Source organism: Lepidochelys kempii, chromosome 1, assembly GCF_965140265.1.
Source record: "Lepidochelys kempii isolate rLepKem1 chromosome 1, rLepKem1.hap2, whole genome shotgun sequence".
Lineage (NCBI taxonomy): Eukaryota > Metazoa > Chordata > Testudines > Cheloniidae > Lepidochelys > Lepidochelys kempii.
The window spans coordinates 104268691-104290889 of record NC_133256.1 but is presented as its reverse complement, the minus strand read 5'-3'; the positions used below and the strand labels follow the sequence as shown (position 1 = coordinate 104290889).

Below are 22199 nucleotides of genomic sequence, written 5' to 3'. Positions count from 1 at the left end.
CGCAGCCATAAACATTGCTTGAGCCTTTATGACAAGACGTGTAAAAGGTTTTTTTTTAATTGTTCTAGTTAATACTGTAATCGGATGGAAAAGTGTTAAACGGTGGTTGGAGTCTCATCCTGCATTGTATTATTCGGATCATGAACATAGCGATGGTGTTTTTTAAAATTATTGTTCATGTTATTAACAGTAAGATTATATTATAGTGTTTTAAGAGATCACCTGTCACACACAAGGCCCACCCGAAGACAGAATGTCGAGGGCTGAGGTGTGTAAGTGACACACGCGACATCCAACCAGAGCCTCCGCTCCTCCAGCAGCCCTATGAGCGCGGGCTGAAGGGGAGGATGGGCTGAGTTTATATTGCTATGGCAGCACGCTAGGAGCGGTTCAGTGAAGACTCCAAGCGGCGGCCGCAGCGGCGACTTGGAGCCTGAAGGAGCAGGGGAGGGAAAGGCTGCAGCTCGTCCGGCTCTTTCTCTCCCTGCCTCTCTCTGTCTCACACACGCACAAGCCACCTACTCAGCAGCAGCAACCTGGGCACTCCAAGCCAAGGGGCTCCTGCCTCTTTCTCTCTCTCTGGGTCTGCCCGCTCGCCACCCAGCGCTGGGCACGCACTGCAGCTCTCGAGTGGAAGAAGCAAGAAGAGGGGAGATTTTGACGCTAGGAGTCCGAGTCGTCGCCCCCCCCTCCGCGCATCTCTGCACACAGCGGGGACAGCACCCCCGCGCCGGGAGTGGCCATGGAACCCCGCGGATGCGCCTTCCAGGGGCCCCGGGAGCTGCTACTCGAAGTGGATTTATAGAGCGAAGCTTCCCTTCGCCGTCCCCGCACAGCCCGGGCCGGTGGCCGCACGGATTGCACGCGGCGGGGACCAGGGAGCGCAAGCAGAGACCCGGGGGGATCCTCCTGGCGGAGGCCGGGTCCCTTCTCCCCTTTAGTCGCCCCCATCTCCAGTTCTGCTCGGTTTTTATTTTACGCGATCCCCAGGCGCCGTGGCCGTGGATGGCGCACTGGATCCAAAGCGGAGTTGGCAGTTTGAGTGGCGTCTTGCAAGGCAGCCGGGAGCCCCCGAAGAGCAGGGAGGACTGAGGCGTTTGCATTGGTGGTGGCGTTGTTACTTCGGAGGTGGCTGGATTCTTATCTCGCAGGAGAATTTCCGACATGCCTGGGGCACAAATGACTCAGTAACGCTGCTTGCAGTTCTCACCAAGTGCTTCGTCGCTCGTCTTGGTGTTGGTTTGTTTCTGGTCAATCTGTCTTGTTGGGGGGGTAGCGAGCGTCCACCCGCCCCCGCTGACCAGGTACGGGGAGTCGCACGGAGGAGTTGGCGAGGTTTCGGGAAGGGACTTGGAGCCGCTGTCGACCATGGCTGTGCGGAGGGGCGACTCCTCCCTTTGGAAGTACTGCTGGGGAGTTTTGATGGTTTTATGCAGAACTGCAATGGCCAGATCGATAGTTTTAGACCCGATATATTGGAATTCCTCCAACCCCAAGTAAGTTTGCCTCATTCTGCTTCATCCCTCCCCGCCACCCCTCCCCCTCCCTCGGGATCTGATTTAGTTTTAATGGCACAGCCAGCCAGCGAGGCCGACGTGGGTCCGTGGAGAGCGCTGCGCTCCCAGCTCTCAGGGGGCTGAGCTCCCGGCGGCGCCTGCTCTCACCCCCAGGGCCTGGTGCTGCCGCTGGGGTACTGGCTGTGATTAACCGGGCACCACATGCGGAGCACAGTCCGGGCAGGGCACGGGCAGCGGGATCCTTGCACTCCTCCTTACCCACCTTCCGTGGCTCCCTGGGCGCCGAGGCGATCCCGCGCCTTGCTCCCTCCCTGCGCTCAGGGCGCTCTCCAGGTTAGAAACTCTCCGACGCCCCAGTGCACTTCAGGATCTTGCCGCCCATTCAATACCCCGAAGACACCGCGGGGTGGTGGTGGGTTGGATTTGTGCAGCAAGTCTGTCTCACCGGGGAAGGTATCACGGTAGACCTTGTCTGGCTTCTGTTTCTCTGCAGGACAAATATAGACCCTGCCATTGGGCCAGCTCCCGCAGTGCCTGGCCGGGGGGCCGCTCCCAGGGAGAGGCAATGCTTTATGACTTGGAAGTCAGTGGGCGTTTTGCCTGAGCAAGAAGTCCAAGGATCTTGCCAGGGCTCTGGGGCAGGAGGAGATATGGGTGACAGAAGAGTAAGGGCGGATCCCTAGAATGAAGGCTATTGCTGTTCCTGGGAGTTTTGCCGTTGACTTTAATGGGGCCAGCAGACTTCCCCTTTAGACTGCACACTCGATGGGGACAGGGGCCATGGCTTCAGATGAGTTTGCAGTTGCACAGCGCCTAACGCCAAATCTGACTGGGCCCCCTGAGGGCTACAGGAATTGTAAGAATGATTGGATTCCTGCTGGGCGCTATTCTCCCAGCAGTGGGAGAGGGCACGACTGAGTACAGAGCCTCTGGGCAGATGAGCCTTATCATACTGATCCCCAGCAGGGCCAGATCCAGCGGGGCTCGTTGCCAACTCTTGTAGCTCCTCACCTCCAGCAAAGCAGGGAGTGCAGATTCGTCCCACTTCCCCTTGAGCAGCGCTACTTTATGCACTCTGGGAACTACTGCTCAACTTCTCCATGTGACAGGTTTCAGAGTAACAGCCGTGTTAGTCTGTCTTCGCAAAAAGAAAAGGAGTACTTGTGGCACCTTAGAGACTAACCAATTTATTTGAGCATGAGCTTTCGTGTGCTACAGCTCACTTCATCGGATGCAGCCATCCGATGAAGTGAGCTGTAGCACACGAAAGCTTATGCTCAAATAAATTGGTTAGTCTCTAAGGTGCTACAAGTACTCCTTTTCTTTCTCCATGTGGAGATGCAGGGCCAGATTCAGCCCATTGCCTTCAGTGAAGTTGCACTGGCTGACAGCACGGCTAAATTTGGCCAGTGGACTTGGTGATAGCAAGGCACATGCTTGTGAGTAATGTACTGAGTATTGTCCATCAGAGAGCATTTTCATGTCCCTAGTCAGAGCAGGCAGAAAGTATATGTGTTCCAAGATTTAATTATTAAGGCACATTCTTAAAATATAGTCCTGTTCTTTGGAAGTCTCTTGCTTAGGTGTATAGAGATTGTTACTTTTGGAAATAGGGATGTTATTTGCATAAGAAATCCTGGTGAAGAGAAAGCTAGGCAATGATGCAAAGAAAGCCTTTCTTGCTTTAAAACGTGTATTGTTCCAACCTGTTTTATTTATGCCACTGATGCATTTATCTGAAGTTGGCTTTGATAAACTTTGAAACCCGTCAAAAGTTTTGTGATATGGAAAGATTTTCTTTAACACAGTTTGAACTCCCCTCTCACAGTATTATCAGGAAGGATAGTTTGATAATGAGTTTAGAAAGTTTTATGCCAAAAATATTATTTAATGTATAATTTTAATTAAATGTGTTTTAAAAACAAACCAGACACATAGAAGATCACTAATGTAAATTTCAGCATACTCACTTTGTGTATTAACTGAATTCAGGATTTCCTATTTACTCCATTTAGTGAATATCTGTAAAAGTGCCCTTAGATGAACAAGACATATTGGAAAGTGCACAGAGAAGAAGAGGGGAGTATTTCCTGAATCAGGGAACTAACTGTGTATTGGTAGCAAAACCCAGAGTCTGACTCAAATGACACAAGTTTGGATTAGATCTGGGAGCTGAAAATATTTATTAAGAAATCACATCCTAACTTCAGCATTTATCTTCCACTGCTTTTAGAAGATAATTTATTATACTGTAGATGTCTCCTGACTTTTTTCAAGAATGGAAAGATTTATGAGTGTGTTAAGGTCCTTTGTAAAGTTTTTACAGGAAAATTTAAAAGGACAACGTAGTTTTTCATTAAAATGTGGAAAATGATTATCATGAACTGAAACATTTCAAATGCTGTTTTTTTCTAGTTTTACATGACAAATGATCACATATACTATATGAGATGAAAAGCCAGTTAACAGAGCCACAGTTTAAACTAGATCTATGGACCCGCATTTATATGATTCTATCTAGTTAAATCCTTTCTCTGACCTAGAAAAGATTAAACACCAAATCTGTGAATAAGACAAACAAGACACTTTTAAAATGCCATCAGAATTCCTGAAATAACAGACTGGTGGCAAGACCAGGTTGCATTGCATTAGCAGGCCTGCAGTGACTGTGGAGAGAGATTTAGTACAATGGCAGTGGAACCAGAGCACCCCCCACCCTAGCCCCCCTCTCCCTGTTCACAGTCCAGTGATCAGTTTGTTCCTGTAGAGGTCACTCTTCCAAAACAGAACAGTCTGTGCACCGGACCTTCCTCCCTGCCATTCTTCCTGTCCTGGCCTACCTTCACTTTTTTGCTTACACTGAGAGCTTGCATTAGATATTTTCATTTCATTGATGCCTAAATAACCAAATTTAATCCCTGCTATAGTACAAGGTTCAATGCCTATAATAGCAAATACAAATAAAGTTTCAATTTTGCTAATTCTAAAAGGTATTTGATTTCAAAAAGGTTTGAACATTATTAATGGCAGTTCTAATGATGCTACCTAATTACTTTTTCAACTTAAATTTACACTTAAAAAAAATAGGTTCTGCCCGTTGATGTAATTGAGTTTTCTTGAGTGATTCATTGAAGTTTAATCACCACAGTGAAGAAGTACACTATTAAAATTAGTCTTTTTCAGTGGCTGGGCCTAGTGATTTATAGGGCACTTGGAGGCCTGTAGTTTGAGGAAGCTTACAAATGCATTAGCGATATTGCTGTTGGTGTGATTGCTCCACTTTTCAGGAGCAGGATTTCTTTCTAATTCTTGTCACAATGGTTTGCCTGAAGGGTACTGAATAATTTCTCCATAGAAAAGGTCGTTCTTTCACAGGATCCAAGCTCAACACTATGTTGAGAAATTAGAAAATTTCCTTCTGCTGCTGCCGGGAGGATCTGAGGACGGTGCAATATTGAAGATGCTTTCTATGTCTGTAATAAATAATTACCAGCTTTGGTGTTACAGCTAATTTATTTATGGAAGTGGCATGTATATTTCTGTTGAAAGTTTCAGTACATAAATCTTCTGTACAGGGCAGCAATTAAATACAATGGGAATATATTAGTCAGTTTAATATAGAGGATGGAATAATAAATGTAGGCTGAGGGGAGCATACACTAAATTTGTTTTGTGTTTAGTTTTAGAGGATATAATTTTTAGCAGGTGATTGGGACAGAGATCTCATGGTAGTCCTTTGATCAAGGCCTCCTCCCCCATTACAGTTCTCTCTTTAGAGATCCACTTTCATTGCCTTGACTAAATCTTCAAATGTAATTAAAAAAAACATAGTAAAAGGGAAGGAATAATCTATTGTCTATGACATTACATTTTTGGGGGAAATGCTTCAACTAGGTGTCATCGAAGTGACATTTGTAGACTCTCAGACGTTAAGCCATGATCTTTAGAATATAAGGACAAATGATTATGAAAACGTAACTCCTGTTATTTGACACTTTTCAATCAGGGAATATTTTCCCCATGTACCTAGAGATATCTTCCCCATATACCATGTTTCCACCTAGAGAAATGAGATACATAGATTGCGTGTATTACTTCAATTTTATCTCACAGTGCACAACACTGCCTTTGGACTACATCGCAGAATGTAGTTTTTTGGATTTTAGTCAAACATTAGAGAGATCCACTTATCAAGAACAGTGTTTCTGGTGTCTGAGGCTACTGCTGTATGCGGTAGGCCTGTTAACAAAGCATTTTTCTTTTATAACACAATGAAACCTCTCCGTAAAAAGCTGTATTTTTGATACTGATTGTCTTAAGGAAAACAAATGATAGCTAAATAATATCTGTGATAACCTGATATATGTGGAATCTGCCACAATTAGCGTTTGAATAAATACCAATGTGTCAGAGATTGATAAAATAAACTACAATTGATGGTCCTGTTTAAACAGTCTAGTCAAGAGCATATAAACCAGTCTGCCTCATTGTATCTGAAATTCTTATTTTTGTAGGTAAACAAATGCACATTCACTACTGATTGAATAGCCCCTTGAACTATGGTCTGCAGTTTGCATTTGGGTTAATCTTGTCGGTTTTAATATAGAGAGAAAAAAGGACAAAGCACCAGGGGTGGAATTGTTAGTGCTTTCACATCCACATTCCTCACATTTTGTCAGGATGATAAACTGTAGGTAATGGACAGTCCTTGTTTCACAGGACAACTGAGCCAACCGAAGCACAAAGAGCTTGCTAAAACGATCTCACAACATGTTTGGTCTCCTCTTTCTAGACAAGAATTTATTTGGGAATCCTGTGCCATGGGACTGCGCTCTTTAACCTTAACAATTACAGCTTCAAGCTGAAGAAACAGGAGCTGAAGGTTAAAATGATTTAAACACATGCTTCTAAATCTTACCCAAAACATAGCTGTTGTCACTTGGCATGCTAGTGTAGAGAACTCTGAACAGTGTCCTCTGTCCCATTAGATATTTCGGACACCTAGGGCCAACTCTTAGCTCAGGTGAATTAGCAACATAAACCTCGAACAACCTGAAGACTGAATTTTTTACTCAGTGATTTTTGGCAGCCCTTTGTATACAGGATCAGTATATAAATTATTATATTATTTATAATAATGATCTTAAAGCCTCTTATCTGTAAACCTTACTAAGGCAAAGCACTTTGGTTAGTACAGTAATTGTCTTTAGATAGGCAGTGACTGAAAGTCAAACTGAAATCATTACATTTTTTTCACCCTTTTTTTCTCCCATATTTTATTGTAATGAGCTCGCATTACTTTAGTATGGCACTTAGGGTATATCTCATGCTCACAAAACATTCCTGTAATGGGAAATTGCTTGAAATACCAAGGTGACTACAGGGAGTATTGGCAAAAATAGGCCATTCGGGTACCTGCATAGCAGCCATAATCAACTTTTTTTAGGGATCTAGTCTTAATGTATCATGCAACCTTACTACTCAAAATTGCTTATTGCAAATGAGAAGCAATCTTTCTGAGAAAAATAGTGATTAAAATGTTATTCATGTGTATCTAATCTCTGCCTTCTCTGGCTCCTGACATAAAGAAACCTGTTTTTCAGGTCATTTATCATACATCTACATATATTTGCTTATGAGATCACCCTTTGTGCGATATTGTGGAGCCTTAAGTAGGAGTGTTCCACTGTCTAAAATATTTTAATTAAAATACGCAGGTCCACAGAACTATAAACTTCTAGCCAAGACTTAAGTCTTTGGGTGATTTAAAAAAATATAAAAATTATTTTGGTATATGAAAAGCAAAGGAAGGGAGGATGGCAAATGGACAGTGTTAGAACAGCTTGGAAAAACTCCTGTGGCTTCATTGTCTCTTTAAAGCCAGAGAATACAAAGACATACGCAATTCAGCCCTTCTCCCATGATGGAAAATGTAAACCGTTGACACGGCTCCCATGTTTAACTTGTTTAATTCTCATTTTAAATTCAGTACTATACCAGCCGTGTGAACTCTGAAGATTTCTTTAGTAATCCATTTTGTAGTTCCGAATCAAAAACAAAGTGAAAAGGTCTGACACAATTTGCTTTTATTTTTAGGCAAATCAACCCTGGTCATAGTTAATAAGGGGATTACAACTCAGACTAGGTCTTTACAGATGTAATGTAAATCAAGGGCAGAGTATAAAGAAACTGATCCCTTTTGATTGAAGTATGGTAAAAAGGCATAGAGAAACTAGCAGCAGTAATCTGATTGTATGGCAATAAAACCACCATTTTCTGTCTTTCAGATAAAAATAATGTGGTAAATCCATGCAGTTCATAAGATGTAAAAGCAGATAAAGGGTGATGCCATGGCAACATATAGATTAGCTTGATGTTAGAAATGACACGTCTCTGAAAGGGGTGTTAGAAACTAAGGGACTTGCTCCGGGCTGTAAGGTATTATGTGAGAACTGCACAAAACTTGGAGGCCAGGATTAGAAAGTATGAAAGGCCTACTTGTGGCTTGGGATGGTTAAAGCAGTAAAGAAAAGCTGCTCAGTTCTTGCTCATTGGTAGTGTATAATATGGTAAAGGTAGATTTCATTTACTGCTTTTTATTAAGATTTGGACTGATTAAAACTTCAGATCACTGCAATTGTTAGGATGTGGAAGATTTTCCTTTTTAACTCCTGGTCTAGCAGCCGCAGCCATTCTGTAGGATTAGCAGCACTTTGAGTTTGTTTCCTTAATCTATTTGGGCTTCAGGCAGCGACCTGCTGGCAAGGAATAGAGAGCAGAGGGGATAGGTAAGACTGGGGTTATCTGAAAAGAAAACAGAGACCTTTTGATTTCAGCCATCTTTCAGACTGTGGTCTCAATCTCACACTGCATGGGAGAAGCAAAGGTAAACATTCCACATTGTCCTTTTCCCTTAGCGAGATGATTCTTGTACAATTTTTGTGTTTCCCACCCTGCAAACATATAAGAGAAAAAAATCCAACTTTAATTCAAATTAGCTAATAAAGCTGCTGATAGCCAAGTTGATATGGCTTAGTCCAGGTGGTATTTACTCCTGAAAGGCAATCTGAAATCCACAGTTGAATGAGATAAGCCCCCTGCAATTTAAAATCATTGGGTTAAATTCTCTGTTGGCCTAACTCTATTGACTGCAGTGGAGGTAGGACAGCAAAGAATTTGGCTCTTTGTGTTGTCATTTATTTTAAGTGCTATTTAGCTGTAAAAGTAAGAAAAGATTTTGCTTGTTGCTGCTACACTGATCCTTCATTGCCTCTTGTCCCAAACAGCCTTGTAAATAGCGTAAGACTTTTGTTTTTGCATTGTGTTTACCATTATAAACATCTGAAAAACAGAAAAAGGCCATAGACCGGCCTGTTAGGTTATTTGTTGTGCTGCAAACTACAGGTGCAGTCCAGAAAGGAATATTTGCTTTATTGCCCGTTCATTTGTGTGCAAGGGGAAAAAAGCAGGAGTCTAGACACAGAAAAAAACCTCTGATACCATAACTATTGTCTCTTTTGATTAAGTGGGCCTTGTGTGAGTTTGAGAAAATGGAACTCAGTTCTGTTTGCTGACAGTGGCTTTGTCACTTTCTAGGTTTCTGCACTTTCTGTGATACGGGGAATTCTGAAAATTGCATTTTCAAATTTGCAGTTTGTGTCCTAGCTGATAGGCGTAACAAATTTCCGACAGAAAACCAGAGTCCAAAACCAAAATCGACATGCTGCTGAAGCTAACGTGGTTTAACAAGTATTTATATTTATATGCACATACACCACCACATAGAGGGGGACTGAGCAGATTTGTGTAATATATGGAATCTGAAGCACTCAAAACATTTCTTCGGTTCCAGTTTAACCTTAAGAAATCTCTATAAAAAGATCCATTTCATTTGCTGAAATTCTGCAAAGTACGGGGGGCACCCTCCTCTAATTTACAGGCTGGTCACATCCAAGCACCTTGCATTCTGCATTTGACAATGATTGCTAATGGGCCATTCAACTAAAGTATTTGCTTGTTAACAGGGAACAGAGCATGATAAATGTCCAGCAAGCTTGCGGCCTCCTTCAGCTTTTGAAATGCAGACTGGTGCATATTTATGGCAGGCAAATGACAAAAGAGGAAGCTGAATTACCCTGGCCTTATGCTTTCTGTTAGAACAAGGGTTAAAGTGATTAAAGAAATAATGCAAAAACCGATGTCCTTTGTTTGCTATCCATTATCCAACATTTAGCTTTCGAACCTACCTGTCATGTCACATTTCAGAAATGTACTAGATAATGCTGTGTACATTTGGCGAGGCATAGGAAAGAGTAGGTGATCATTTATGTAATGTTTCCCATGCAGCAAAAGTCAGGTATGCCTATTTATGTTGTTCCTGTTGAGAATAATCAGCAGGCCCTATTCTCTTAAAATACTCTTCACTTGTATACATTAATTTAAAGATGTTCTTACAGACATCTGCAAGTAGTCCTGCAAAGAGGACCTTGCAGTTGGTGATTGTGTTCTCTGATTCCAAAAGAAAATAAATAGTAGGAGAAACTCCTAAGAAAGAAAACAAGCCCCATTGCCCTCATCCTATTTCTCTAAACAAACTATGAAAACAAATTGGCAGTATAAGAGCACTGGTTGGTTTGTTATCTCCATTCTCCAGGACATGACTAGGTAGATTTTCAAAATGGAGAGTGTAAGGTATGTGTACAAATTCTGTGAATGGATAGAGGACTACCAGCACCATTTAGAATGCATGGAACTGTATTCCAGTAACACAGCCTTTGCATATTAATTCTGTCTCAAGAAGAGCCTGCTCCATCTCCCACTGAAGTCAATGGCAAAATACCCTTTGATTCCAGTCATTCAGGATCAGGCCCCCAAATACTTCACTGTATTCAATGTCTTTAACTAAATCTATGACTACAAGACTTGATGAGAGAGTCTTGGGCCAAAATTCTCAAAAATGGGCAATTAAAGTTAGGCTTCTATATTTATATTTAGGTTCCTAGATACGTGATGTTATTTTCAAATTTAGGTATTCATTTAGGCAAATCTTGACCTTGTCTATTTTATTACTTCGTTTTCAAGACGACAGACATGTTTAAGGCCCCAGTCCAGTTCCGAATAAAGTTAAATGGAAAGACTCCCAGTTACTTCAATGGGAGATAGATGGGGTTTTAAGGGAGCAACCTTCTGCTATATAGCACCTTTTTTATATTTTAGGATTTCAAGGTTGTTTTCTTTCAGTTTATCTGAATCACAGTACAGGTTTTTATTTTCTAGCAGTGTTGAAAGTATGTAGTTTTATTTGGCATAAGAGAACATTCTCTTTTTTTTCTATCAGTTGCGTTATTCGTAGGACTCTGCGTTGATGTTGTCATTATATGTATTTTAGATATAAGTGAGAAGCGAAGGACCTCTGTCTTTCTTTTTTTGGCAACCCTGAGGAGCCAACACCCAGTGTTTCATTGCAGTATCAGCATGATAATTATAATGCAGCTGATTTAAACTTTGATGTAATAGTCTAGGCTTTCTTCTGGTTTTAAACACAGTTCCCCAGCCAAGAATGATTTACGGAGACTGATAGGAGATTGTATTGCTAGGTAAACCATTCCTGGTGCATGACATATACATATCATTGTAGAATTTTTTAATCTATAGAAATTTCAAAATGGTGCATGTCTAAAGACTAAATTTACATTTCCCAGATTTTGTTCACCAGGACCAGACCTTTGCACATATTAAAGGATAACCAAAATATACATATTGCAAAATAAAGTGATGGCCTGTGCTATGCAGGAGGCTAGGCTTACAATGACCCCTTTTAGCCTTGTAAGCTATCACTTTACAAATTATTTCTTAATGTTTTATTGTGTCTTTGTTAGAAGATTTCTGTTTACTATATTATTAGATACCCTTTGAAAAGAGCAGGGGGGCAAGATTGGCAATGGGTAGTGGGCTGGATTAAGGGAAAGTATGTGTTAAAGCTAATGAGAAAGTATGACTTAAAAAAAAAGAAAAGAAAACAAAAGTCAAGTCACAATCGAATGCCATATTATTTTGGATTTGGGAATTCTGCCAGATTCCAGCCTGTCAGAGCTGAGAAGACTCAAATCAAGTCCAAGCCTATTTCTACAGCAGACTGGAATCCTGGCTTCTTGCCTGTGGGTCATTCAGTAAGACCCATTTGGCTTTTGATGTTCTGCAAGTTTGAAGCAGGTTGTTTAAGGAACCTATGCAGGGAATACTGGTGAATCCATACATAGCTGCAGTTTTGACTCCCGAGTGGTGCGTCATTTTGCATTTCCATTTTCACTGGTGGTTGCCATCTGTTTTCTTATTGCCTGAACAGCAGTTGGTTTCTATACCTGACTGGATAAAAGTGCAAATTTGGAGTTAGGAACATCGTGATTCCTTTTGGTGCTCGACAGTCACATTGCATTCACTGTCCACACTTCAGTTGCTTTCTTTATGTTTAATTAATTTCAGTTTAGTTCAGGAGCAGCCTGCTTTAATCACTGTGCAATGTTTAACCTTTGGGGTTTTTTCAAGGTAATTCCAGACTGTATAGGTTAGTTGAGCAGGGAAAATCATGTTGGCAGCCAAGATTGCTAGGCATGTTTGTAAAGACATGAATTTTTTGTGGAGTCTGTATCTCTATGAATTTACAGAAATCAATCTGATTCCAGTGATTTTTCATGAAAGATAAAGGCTAAATCCTGCACAACTTACTCACATGCATAGTCCATTGAATTCAATGGGTCTGTGTGCAAGGGTAGAGCAAGCAGGATTTGTCCCTAAGTATGTATGTTCTGAGAGACCCTGATTCAGGAAAGCATCCCTCTTCAACAGAAATCTTAACCATGTGTTTAACTGCTGTGCTAACGAGGGAGGGATTTAGGCATGTATTTATGTGCTTTCCTGAATTCAAACTAGAGTGAGAAGGCTTTTGATAATAAAAAATATAAATTTCTTATTAGATTTTAGTGTTGTAAAATCCTTTATGTTAGCAATGGTCCTGAATCAAACCCCAAGGCCTTCTATGCACTGTGGAATAGCCCCAATTCACCTATTGGTGGCAAGTAATTGATGTAGCTCAGTGGTCCCCAAACTGTGGGGTGCATGGAGGAACATTTGGGGGCAGGGAGGGGCACAGCAGGACCCATGCCAGCCCCCAAGGAGGGCGGGGTGGGAGTGCCACCCATCCCTGCTCTGCCCCAGCTTCACTCTGGCCCAGCCTCAGCTGCAGATGGGCTGCTGGCCGCAGATCTGTTCCCGGCTGTGTCCCCTGCCTCGGCTCCCGGCCCCTAGCCTCTGCTTTTGTCCACAGCTCTTGGCCTCGGTATCAACTGCGGGCACCGGCCCTGGCTCTGCTCCTGGCCGCAGCTCCACTCCAGCCCCACTCCTGGCTGCGGCTCCTGACCGTGGTTCGTGGGCGGGGAGGATGCAGACAGGTTCCATTATGGGTAAGGGAGGAGGCATGATGGAAAAAGTTTGGCTACCAGTGCAGATCCCTAATATAGGTAAGGACAAGTCGAGGGGGGTACATAGAATGACTAGACATCCCAATATTATTGTGACCATCTCAATATTAGGGGCTTTGTCTTATACATGCAACTGTACACCTTCCCCCACCCCTCGAAAAAAAATGTGTTCTGATTTTTCATGTTCTATCTTGTCACCCTAGGAGTACATCAATTTTGCTAATCAAGCTCTAGCCCTACATGAATAGCTCAGTTGACGCAAATCTTTGCATGTTATTTCCTGCTGCTAGGAGTAAGGCCAGTGTCTTTACTCTGATTGCTGGCCACCAGTGCTGAATCCAGGCTATTCCAGAGCAAAGTCAAGATCTTAGATCTGAGACAGAATCCAGGCTGGGATTCTTGCTCACACCTCGAGCCTAGCTCTAAAATGGGCTGAGTCTGAAAGTTGGATCTGAATTTTTTAGGAAAGTTTTGGTTTAAATCTGGATTTCAGATCTCCAAGTTCAGGAGTGATTGAATCTGTGGTTTACAAAGAGAATGTAGTTCTGATTTAGACCCCGAGTTTGTATCATGAGTTTTGCTTTGGGCGTATCTCTGCTTTAAATGAAACTTCCTTGTATTACTTCTGTTCTTGAAGCTTTTTTTTTCTTCTTTTTTTGCATGTGAAAGGAAGAGCATGTAGGATGAAACAAAAAAGTGAAATGAAATTTGTGGATGGGTTTTCTGAAAATATTCACGTATAAATTCTAGATTGTAACATGCCATTGTATTATCAAAGAGTTGTTTGTTTATTCCGTCCTATAATGTGACAAACCACTAGTATGGCATACCCCAGACTGAACTGGCATGAGATAGGAACTTGTTCCAACTCTACAGTTTCCTTATGTAGACAAATAGTATGGAATAATTTATTTTAGAACAACTGTGAACCAGCTGAAAATACTATCTGAATGTATTTAATAAGTGATAGTCAGTGATTATGAATGTCTCACCAAATAACAAGGCAGTCCCCACCCTTTTTTATAGACTGCTGCTGAGAGCATTGCTTGGAACAAGACTGTACAGGTGCAAACAAATTATACTTAAGAGAAAGGAGACTGAAAACTTTATTTCACCTCCTTGCATGTGGCTGACACCAGATTTGGTTCTGTAACAGTAACAGAGTAGAGCACAGACTAGCTCATGAAAGCTTATGCTCAAATAAATTTGTTAGTCTCTAAGGTGCCACAAGTACTCCTTTTTTTTTTGTGGATACAGACTAACACGGTTGCTACTCTGAAATTTGTGATCTACAGTGTCCTTTAGAAAACAGTTCTTTGGCAGATGCCAACTGGTCTCTGTTAGCTCACTAAAAGCAGAGACTTTAGTGATTTCTGTCAGAAATACACATGGTTTGATTTGATTTTCTTCTCCATACGCACTACACACAGCTCTGCATCTTTTCAAGGAAATGCTTCTCATTTTTGGTTTAGAGTATTTTTGAGCACTTCGAGCGGGAGCAGCAGGTTTGTGTTACACTGAATTCATGGCCCGGATTTTAAAGAAACAAATAAATAAATAAATAACTTGATTATCTTTGCAGGGAGAGCAAAGACTAGTTTAATGTTTCCAACATCATATTTTAAACACAAACTCTTTAATTAAGTCAACATCAGGCTCTTCCTGTATTTTGTGACTAGCGAATGGAGAAAAGAACACCAGCATTAATATCAAAGGGAATAGGTTTTCATTACAGTAGAGGTTCAGTTGTGTGTGCTGTAGGCAGTGAAATTTAATATTACTGTGACTTGTATAGTAATTGTAGGATGACAGAGGGAAATGGATTAAGTTTAAATATAAGTGTACACATCAGCACATGGACTTTGTCAAATGAAAGCCAACGTTATTGGGGCAGGGAGAGCCCCCTCTGGCTCTGTCATCATGAATTAGTATTTTGTAAATAACTAGCCACTAGACTATAGATTTATTACTTTTCGTACTATAGGTATACACAGACATAGACACACACAAGAATGCTGTAACTACCGTAGCTGCAGTGCAGAGTTGCAGAACAGGTTTGTGGCCCTTGGGCTGGCAGGGCATTTGAATGTCTAGAGGCTTCTTGTCTTTACCTTTCATGAAAATATTTTGCCTGCCAGTTTGTGAAGTTCTGGTTTGAAACACACACCTATACTTTTAGCACAAGGATTGCTAACACCTTAATGGCTCCCAAACTGGATGACCCTTTGTCACTCTTTTCTTTCCAATGAATAAACCAGGTTCAAGTTGCAGATGATCTTTGCTTTAGAAAAGTATGAAAGAAGGGCCACCTGCGATAACAAACAATCACCCCAAGCACACACATGCAAGCAGATTAAAGTAGAAAATGTCCATTCAAGCCTCCAATTACTGATTGGTTCCCTGCAGACTGAACGCCATGGAGGATCAACACCTCACTTGTTTACATTTTAGGTAATTGCAAGATGCTCCAAAAGCCGTGTGTGATAACATAATCCTATGTAAACCTAGTGCCCTATTGTTGTACCCCATTATCACACAGGATTTCACATAAGTAAGTTCATGCTGAAACCTGTTCTAATGTTAAAGTGCAAAAGGGGGCAGTAAAGTGCTATCCAAAAAATGTTGATTTTTTTAAGGGTATTTTTTCATGATAGAGGTCGCATTTCTCTCTAGGCTTCTGATCTTCTGTTTTTAAAATAACCAGTATTTATGAATAATTTCTGCATGTAGAGACTTAAAAAATAGTGGAGGACATTTAACATTAAGCATTGTGGCCGTAAATGTGAGATGTGTGTCTTTCTGTACTCTGTCCTTTAACCCCAGCATGAAACATGCTGCCCATTTGGAACGATTGAGTCAGAAATCCTTCCTCAAGTGTATTTAGAACATAACTACATAAAGCACTTCTGAAAGAAGTCTAACATCTAGGGCTCATTTTGTGTATTACCAGAAGTACATCTGTGTAAAAAACAAAACAAAAAGAGCTCTGAGGCTTGGGATTCCTGGTTGAAGTACTAACGTGTGTAGTGGTGTCATGGGTCAAGAGTTGGGCTCTCATCCAGAGCTGCATGCATCATTTATCAAGAGGTAACTAGAAAGAGCAACTAATTACAATGCACCTACTGAGTGTTTTCTCTTCAGAAATTCCACAGAATAACCCATTTATACAGACCGGCTTCCACTCTCCACTGCAGCCACTTGCGTTTTTTTTTTTTTTGAACCTCTTCTACTGAAGTGTGTGTGTTTGTGTGTGTGTAAGCGTTACCAAACTGATAATCTAATACCATTTTAAAATAAAATATTGGTAATATAATCAAACACAGTTTTAAAAATAGAATATTGGTAATATTCATAATAACAGTCTTCAGTTTGGAGACCAAGCCTACAGCACATTAGCTTCTCTTTTGTGGTAACCAGAATTGATTTAGTAAATGGATCTGAATTCTCTAGTGCTTTATATTCTTATGCCACTGCAGTAACTGCTTTCTACACAATAACACAAAAAAGCTAATTGCTATTAATAGTACTTTATGTGGACGTCACGTAAGAAAGCTGAATATAAAAGCTGTAGTTTTGAACAGAAGTCTAATATCAGTCCAGTTAAAAGGGCTAGATCCTACACATTTTCATAATCTCAGGCCTTACTACCTGGTTTGCATTCTGGTGTGAAAAAAGCCAGACTTTACTCCCCATACTGATGTAAAAAAAAGCCAGATAGGCATTTTCTTTTCAGGCAGGAGGAAATGCAGTTTTCCCCATCTGTGCGGTCATATTTTTCACCAATCGCTCAGCCCAGATTTATGTCTGGTAGTGAGGGGTGTAAAGCACGAGCCTGTCTAAATTTTAATGAGGTTGGTGGGTGTGTTAGTGTTTTTCCTAGTCAACAGTCGAACAGTGAGGGAAAAGGAGGTTCCCCAGCAAAGTAAAATCTTGCCTTTTATGCAGTGTGGTTGAAATTCACCCCCATGGTTGAGCACGCATGGAAGACGTGATGTATTCCAAAAATCTTGTGGTAGCCCTGCATGAGGCAGTTGAAGGCAGAGCAGCCATTCATCAGGACTTCTGCACTCCATGTCCTGGAGAGGCTAATTTTGAATAGGCCAGTACAGAGGGAAATGCTGGGGAAGAAGCTGCTGACTACTCAGTTACATGGCTCCAGCTGCTGGGCTTCGTGGGTTGGAGCACAGTGGATCAATGGCCACTATTTCAGCTCAGGGCTTGAGGTGGCAGCTCTAGAAGGTCTGGGCTGCACTACATTGCACCATGCATTGTTTCCATTGAATGAGAGCTAATTTTTAAGCTGAAGTCATAGCCTTTGAAAATCAGATCTTTTCATGAGAAGATAAGGTATCCAATTTAATGGTATCTCCAGGAAAGCAGATTCAGTGCAGGATTGTGGCTGGCCCCTTGCACGTATACAAAAGATGGTGTGTGTGACTTTCCCCACCCAGGAGCTGGTCACAACTGGAGGCTTTGTGCTCCTTCAAGTGCAAGACTGTACCCGATTTGTGACCCCCTAGAGGTGCTTCTGTAAAGGGTTCAGAAGAAATGTGACCATGCTTTCACCCCCCATCCTCCTCCCTGGCAATGGCCTCTCGAGCTGGCTGGCCACGTAAGCAAGAGCATGCTGGACCTTTCTAAAGGGTAGCTTTAGTGGCTTTGCTCCCCAAGAGCTACAGGGGATGCTATGCCTCCCAATGTCGCTCAGGGCTGAGTAGCTGGGGCTGCATGACTTCACAATGTCCTCTCTTCAGGAATGTTCTATAACGGCACTATCTGATAATCAATGCACAGTTCTGTGGCTCTGTGCAAAGCAAATATTATTTTGTTCAAAAATCTATATACCTTGGGGCATGTGCGTAAAAGTACTTCATTTTTTTTTTCTGTTTTTTGTTTTTCTTTTTTCTGTAGCATTTGGTAAAGTATGATTACCAAAAACTGCCAATTGGAACAGCTGAAACTGATCTCTCCCATCCACCTACAATTTAGACTAAATCTACCGTCACAGAGTCATTGTGGAAAGGTTGCCAAGCCTTTAGCAGTAGATATATGACACCCCCTCTCTCCAGATGACCCTGATCTTGCATCACTGCAGTCAATGGAAGTTCTGCAACTGACTTCAGTGGAGTAGAATCTGGTCCTCAATAAAGTAGTATGTCATGTCTGGGGCTGTGAAGACTTCTGTCACACTAACTAGTGGCAATGCTGCTATTTTGTGTCCATAATGGCAACCGAGGACTTGTCTACATGAACATTTAGTTCACTGCTAGCTGGGTGGGTATATCTGCCCAGCACTAGCCTGCTGCATGCCAAGTGTCTGTATGGACTTGTACTAACAGTTCCTCAGTGCACTTGGATCTACTCTTGTTTCAAAGTGGAATAGATTTACATCCCAGCTTGCTGCAAACTAAATGTTTATGTAGACAAGCTGTAAGTGAATTGAACCCCTGACACACCCCTTTTCCAACACACTGCCTGTACTTCCTCCTATCTAGGCAGAAGCAGGGTGGAGTACGTTGGATATAGGAAGGGGTGAGCAGGCCCTGCACAATCCAATAATAAAGTATGGAGAATAGTGACTATTTCAATGGATACTATTTTGAAGCTTTTGTATTCAAATGGCTTGCCAAAGGGAATAAGTAGAATGTTTCCAAGCCAAAAAAGTACCTTTATTGAGGTGGTTTTTTCCATTATTTTTTCCTTCACGAAAGGGAATGTAAAAGAGCCCCAGTTTTAGAAAATTGCATTGTGATATTTTATAGTTTGTTAATTTGACTTTCAATGATCTTAAGTTATAACTGTGATTTTTTTTTGTTATTAAATCTCTTTTTGGGCCTGATCCTATCATCCTTTATTAATGCAAATAATCTTTCCTCATATGAGTAGTCCCATTAAAATAAGAGAGAGTTCTTGCATGATCAAAGACTGCTGGCTGAGTAAGAGTTTGGTGGATTAGATACTAGATGAGAGGTTGACTTTTTTTAAACAAGTGCATCATTTAAAATTTGGTGTCACACCTTGTTACATGCTTCTGATAGCCTAATCATATAACACTGGCAAGGAAAATAGATTCCAAACCATGTTTAAGTCAATTGAAATGAAACAGAATGAAATGGAATGAAATTCATTTAAATTTTCAAAGTTTACTCTTCTAATTTGTGTGTTAAATTGATTCAATCATCACATTATATTTTTGGTGTCAATCCCACAGTCAGAGGTAATTTTTCTCTTAGGGGACATGTGCAAGACTAATGGCTTTAAAAAAAAATCTATAAGATTTTTGAAAGATGAGATTCACCTTCATCTTTTTTGATGCAGCTCATTTTGATATTTCTACTACCTCAGCTACTGGGGAGCTAAGTACATGCCCTGCTCCCATTGAGCTCAGTGGCAATTTACTCTTCAGTGGGATCAGGTCCATAAAGTTACTGCTTCTGAAAATGCATAGATATAATTTCTAATAAGGTATGCAGTACCTCCAAATTATTGTCGTAACTTGAAATAGAATAAGAAAGTGATTGATATAAAAGTTGTATTTCTGTATCGAACAGAGAACTCATTCACTTACAACTGGTTTCCAGTCATTTGGGGTTTGATATGCAAAATGGGGTTTGCAGATATGGGGTTTGATATGCAAAATACTAATTTTGTCATTGTTTTAAAAGCAAGATCATGAATATATGTATTATTTAATGGCCATTGTTTTCTTTTGTTTTTTTTTTTAAATAGGGAGATATACTTGGCACAATATTCTTTAGTCTGCTGCAATTTGTACTTTTACAAGCAACATGGCCACATCTAACATATTAGGCTATTAGTATTCATGACATTTCCTTAATGAAACTTTTCAATGAGTAACTTTATAGTCAGATTGGTAGTTAAACTTCATAGAGGTAAGTAGCTGGGATTCCTTAACAGAAGGTTTCATTTTTCATTTTTAAGAAGCAACTTGATTGTTTTAATTTTTAGGGTTATTTTTGTCATGTTAATTTAAGACTAAATGTTGATACCAATTATTTCAGATAAGATATTAGAGCATGCAAATTTGGCACTCTTTCCCTAGTTACATACTCGAGGTTAATAGGTACTAACATGCTTCTTATAACTGCATTCATTTAAACATTATTGGGAAATGTCTAGGTTCAAACTTCATTTCCAAAGCTGAGAGTATCTACAGGTTCCCAGATTGGGAAAAGCACAGCAGCGCATATTTTTGGCATCAGGATTAATTAATGTAGTCTAAGAATTTGTCTCCCTTGACTATTTTACAGTTTTCAGAAGTAGCTATGTGGTAAGGATAGCACATATTCTCAATGAAAAGTTCCACTTACAGATGTACTCCTAATTTTGGTAGAATCTAATATCAGGAAGTAGGGCAGGTTTGACAGGTTACTCCTATGGAAAAGTCCTATATAATTTAATAGGGGTGAATGTAATAGGTTTTTATAAAATTTAATTACATTCTTAAGAAATTGGTCTTAAAACTCTTATCAAATTTAATAGAGAATGAGATCCTTTCTATAGGATTCTTAAATTTAAATTCTATAGTACTTTGACCAGGATAGTATATTAATGCCAGGAAATGGTTGGGGCTTACGGTAGAAGCACAAAGTGTAGTGTAGAAAATTACAGTAATAGTAATGGGAGTGGAGGGTCAGACTTTGTTTGTTCCAGTTCTCTTCCCTGCCCAGCCCCCCAACTTTTTTTGTTTTGAAGCATATGAATATTTGATCTACAATTTTTAAAGAAAATGTTTTTTGTAATGTTTTCTGGGAAAATTGAATGTGATACTTGGCATGTTACTGCTTGTTAGGCCAAGATGAGTGAATAGTTTAAATAATGGATGGGACTTGTGTTCATGGGATTTTGAACAGTGTCAACAAATATTGGACCCTCAGTGAAAGTGCACTGTTGGTATGAACATGCCTACAGAGAAAGTACATTAATTTCAATGCACAGCGTTCATTATACCTAAAATATTTTCTGCACACTTTCCCAGAGTAATCATTGCAATGACAAATTTCTGTGGGCTGGATATTTGATCACACAGCAGGCTCCTTTTGCCTCTCTGCATAAAGGAGCCATAAACCAGTAGATCCTTCCCCCGAGGATTGCGTTGGAATGTGAAACTTCATTGTTGGTGTGGGGCTGCCAGCATAAGGGACGTTCATGGGCAAAAAGGAGTGTCCCTATGGCCAGGCAAACTCTGGCTGTTGGAATGATCCCTTGGGACCTGAGACAGCTACCAAGTGCAAATTAGAACATCGCTATGGCTGCCATCCAATTCCTGGCATTGGGGAGGGATGAAGGTAGATTAAAGTCACCTTTGTCCCTCAGTCTCCTCCGGTCTTGCACTCCTGGCCTAAAACTCCCATTCTTGGAAAATATGCTGCATGTCCATTGATTTCAATGGAAGCAGGATCTGTTCCTTACTTTGCATGTGTGTGTGTGTGTGTGTGTGTATTTACCCATTAGTATTTGTTTGTTCTCTTATACCTCCTTGATAGATTAACAGAAATAGCCTGTTTGAATTCTCCAGCAATGGAAATCTGCACTGCAAGCAGGCAGTTGGAGGGTAGCATTTTAGACTATGGGGTCTGCATGTAGCCTTTAAGCCTCATAGTGGGTATCTTTGCTGCAGAATTTGCCCCGACTGTTTCAGAAATAATTAATGTATCCTTGCTGTGAGACTCAATCCAGAGTGTGATCTTTAGTGTAACACATGACACTGGTACCGCTGCTTTGGCATCGTTCGTGGGATTCAGAAGACTTTTTGATCCTCCGTATTAGTTACACTTCTATTTGACATAAGCTTTTAATTAGTTGAAGGCACCTTCTCATGAACACCTTTCAAATCACTTCCAGCGTACTTGGATGGATTTTGGATGTGTGAATGTCTTAACACTGCAGTCAGCCTGCTGCTACCTTAGTTGGCTTCAAACACTGACTTTTTTGTTAGGACTGTAGGATGGGAGCAATTTATTGACTTTATTATGCAGCCCTTCAACCATTTCAACAGAGAGGTGTTTGGCTCACTATGCTTAAAACTTGTAAACAGTAGATGCAATGATATAAATATTACAAGCTATTTTCAGGCCTGATGAAGTTTTGTTAACTTATACCAAGGCTGAACATAGTCCTCCATTTGCAGATGTAAAGGTTTAGTCCAAGATTTTTTCAAAAATGCAGTCCTAGATTTCTGCTC

The 22199-nt window shown here is 40.9% G+C and overlaps 1 protein-coding gene across 1 annotated transcript in view; it reads left to right on the top strand.

The window, feature by feature from the left end:
* Window positions 1-371: 371 nt before the first annotated feature.
* Window positions 372-22199, top strand: part of EFNB2 (ephrin B2) — a 50679-nt gene continuing 28851 nt past the window's right edge. Inside the window, exon 1 of the mRNA XM_073349373.1 lies at window positions 372-1496. Within this exon, the coding sequence (XP_073205474.1) occupies window positions 1369-1496 (128 nt within the window). The 5' untranslated portion in view covers window positions 372-1368. The remainder of the gene's footprint in view (window positions 1497-22199) is intronic.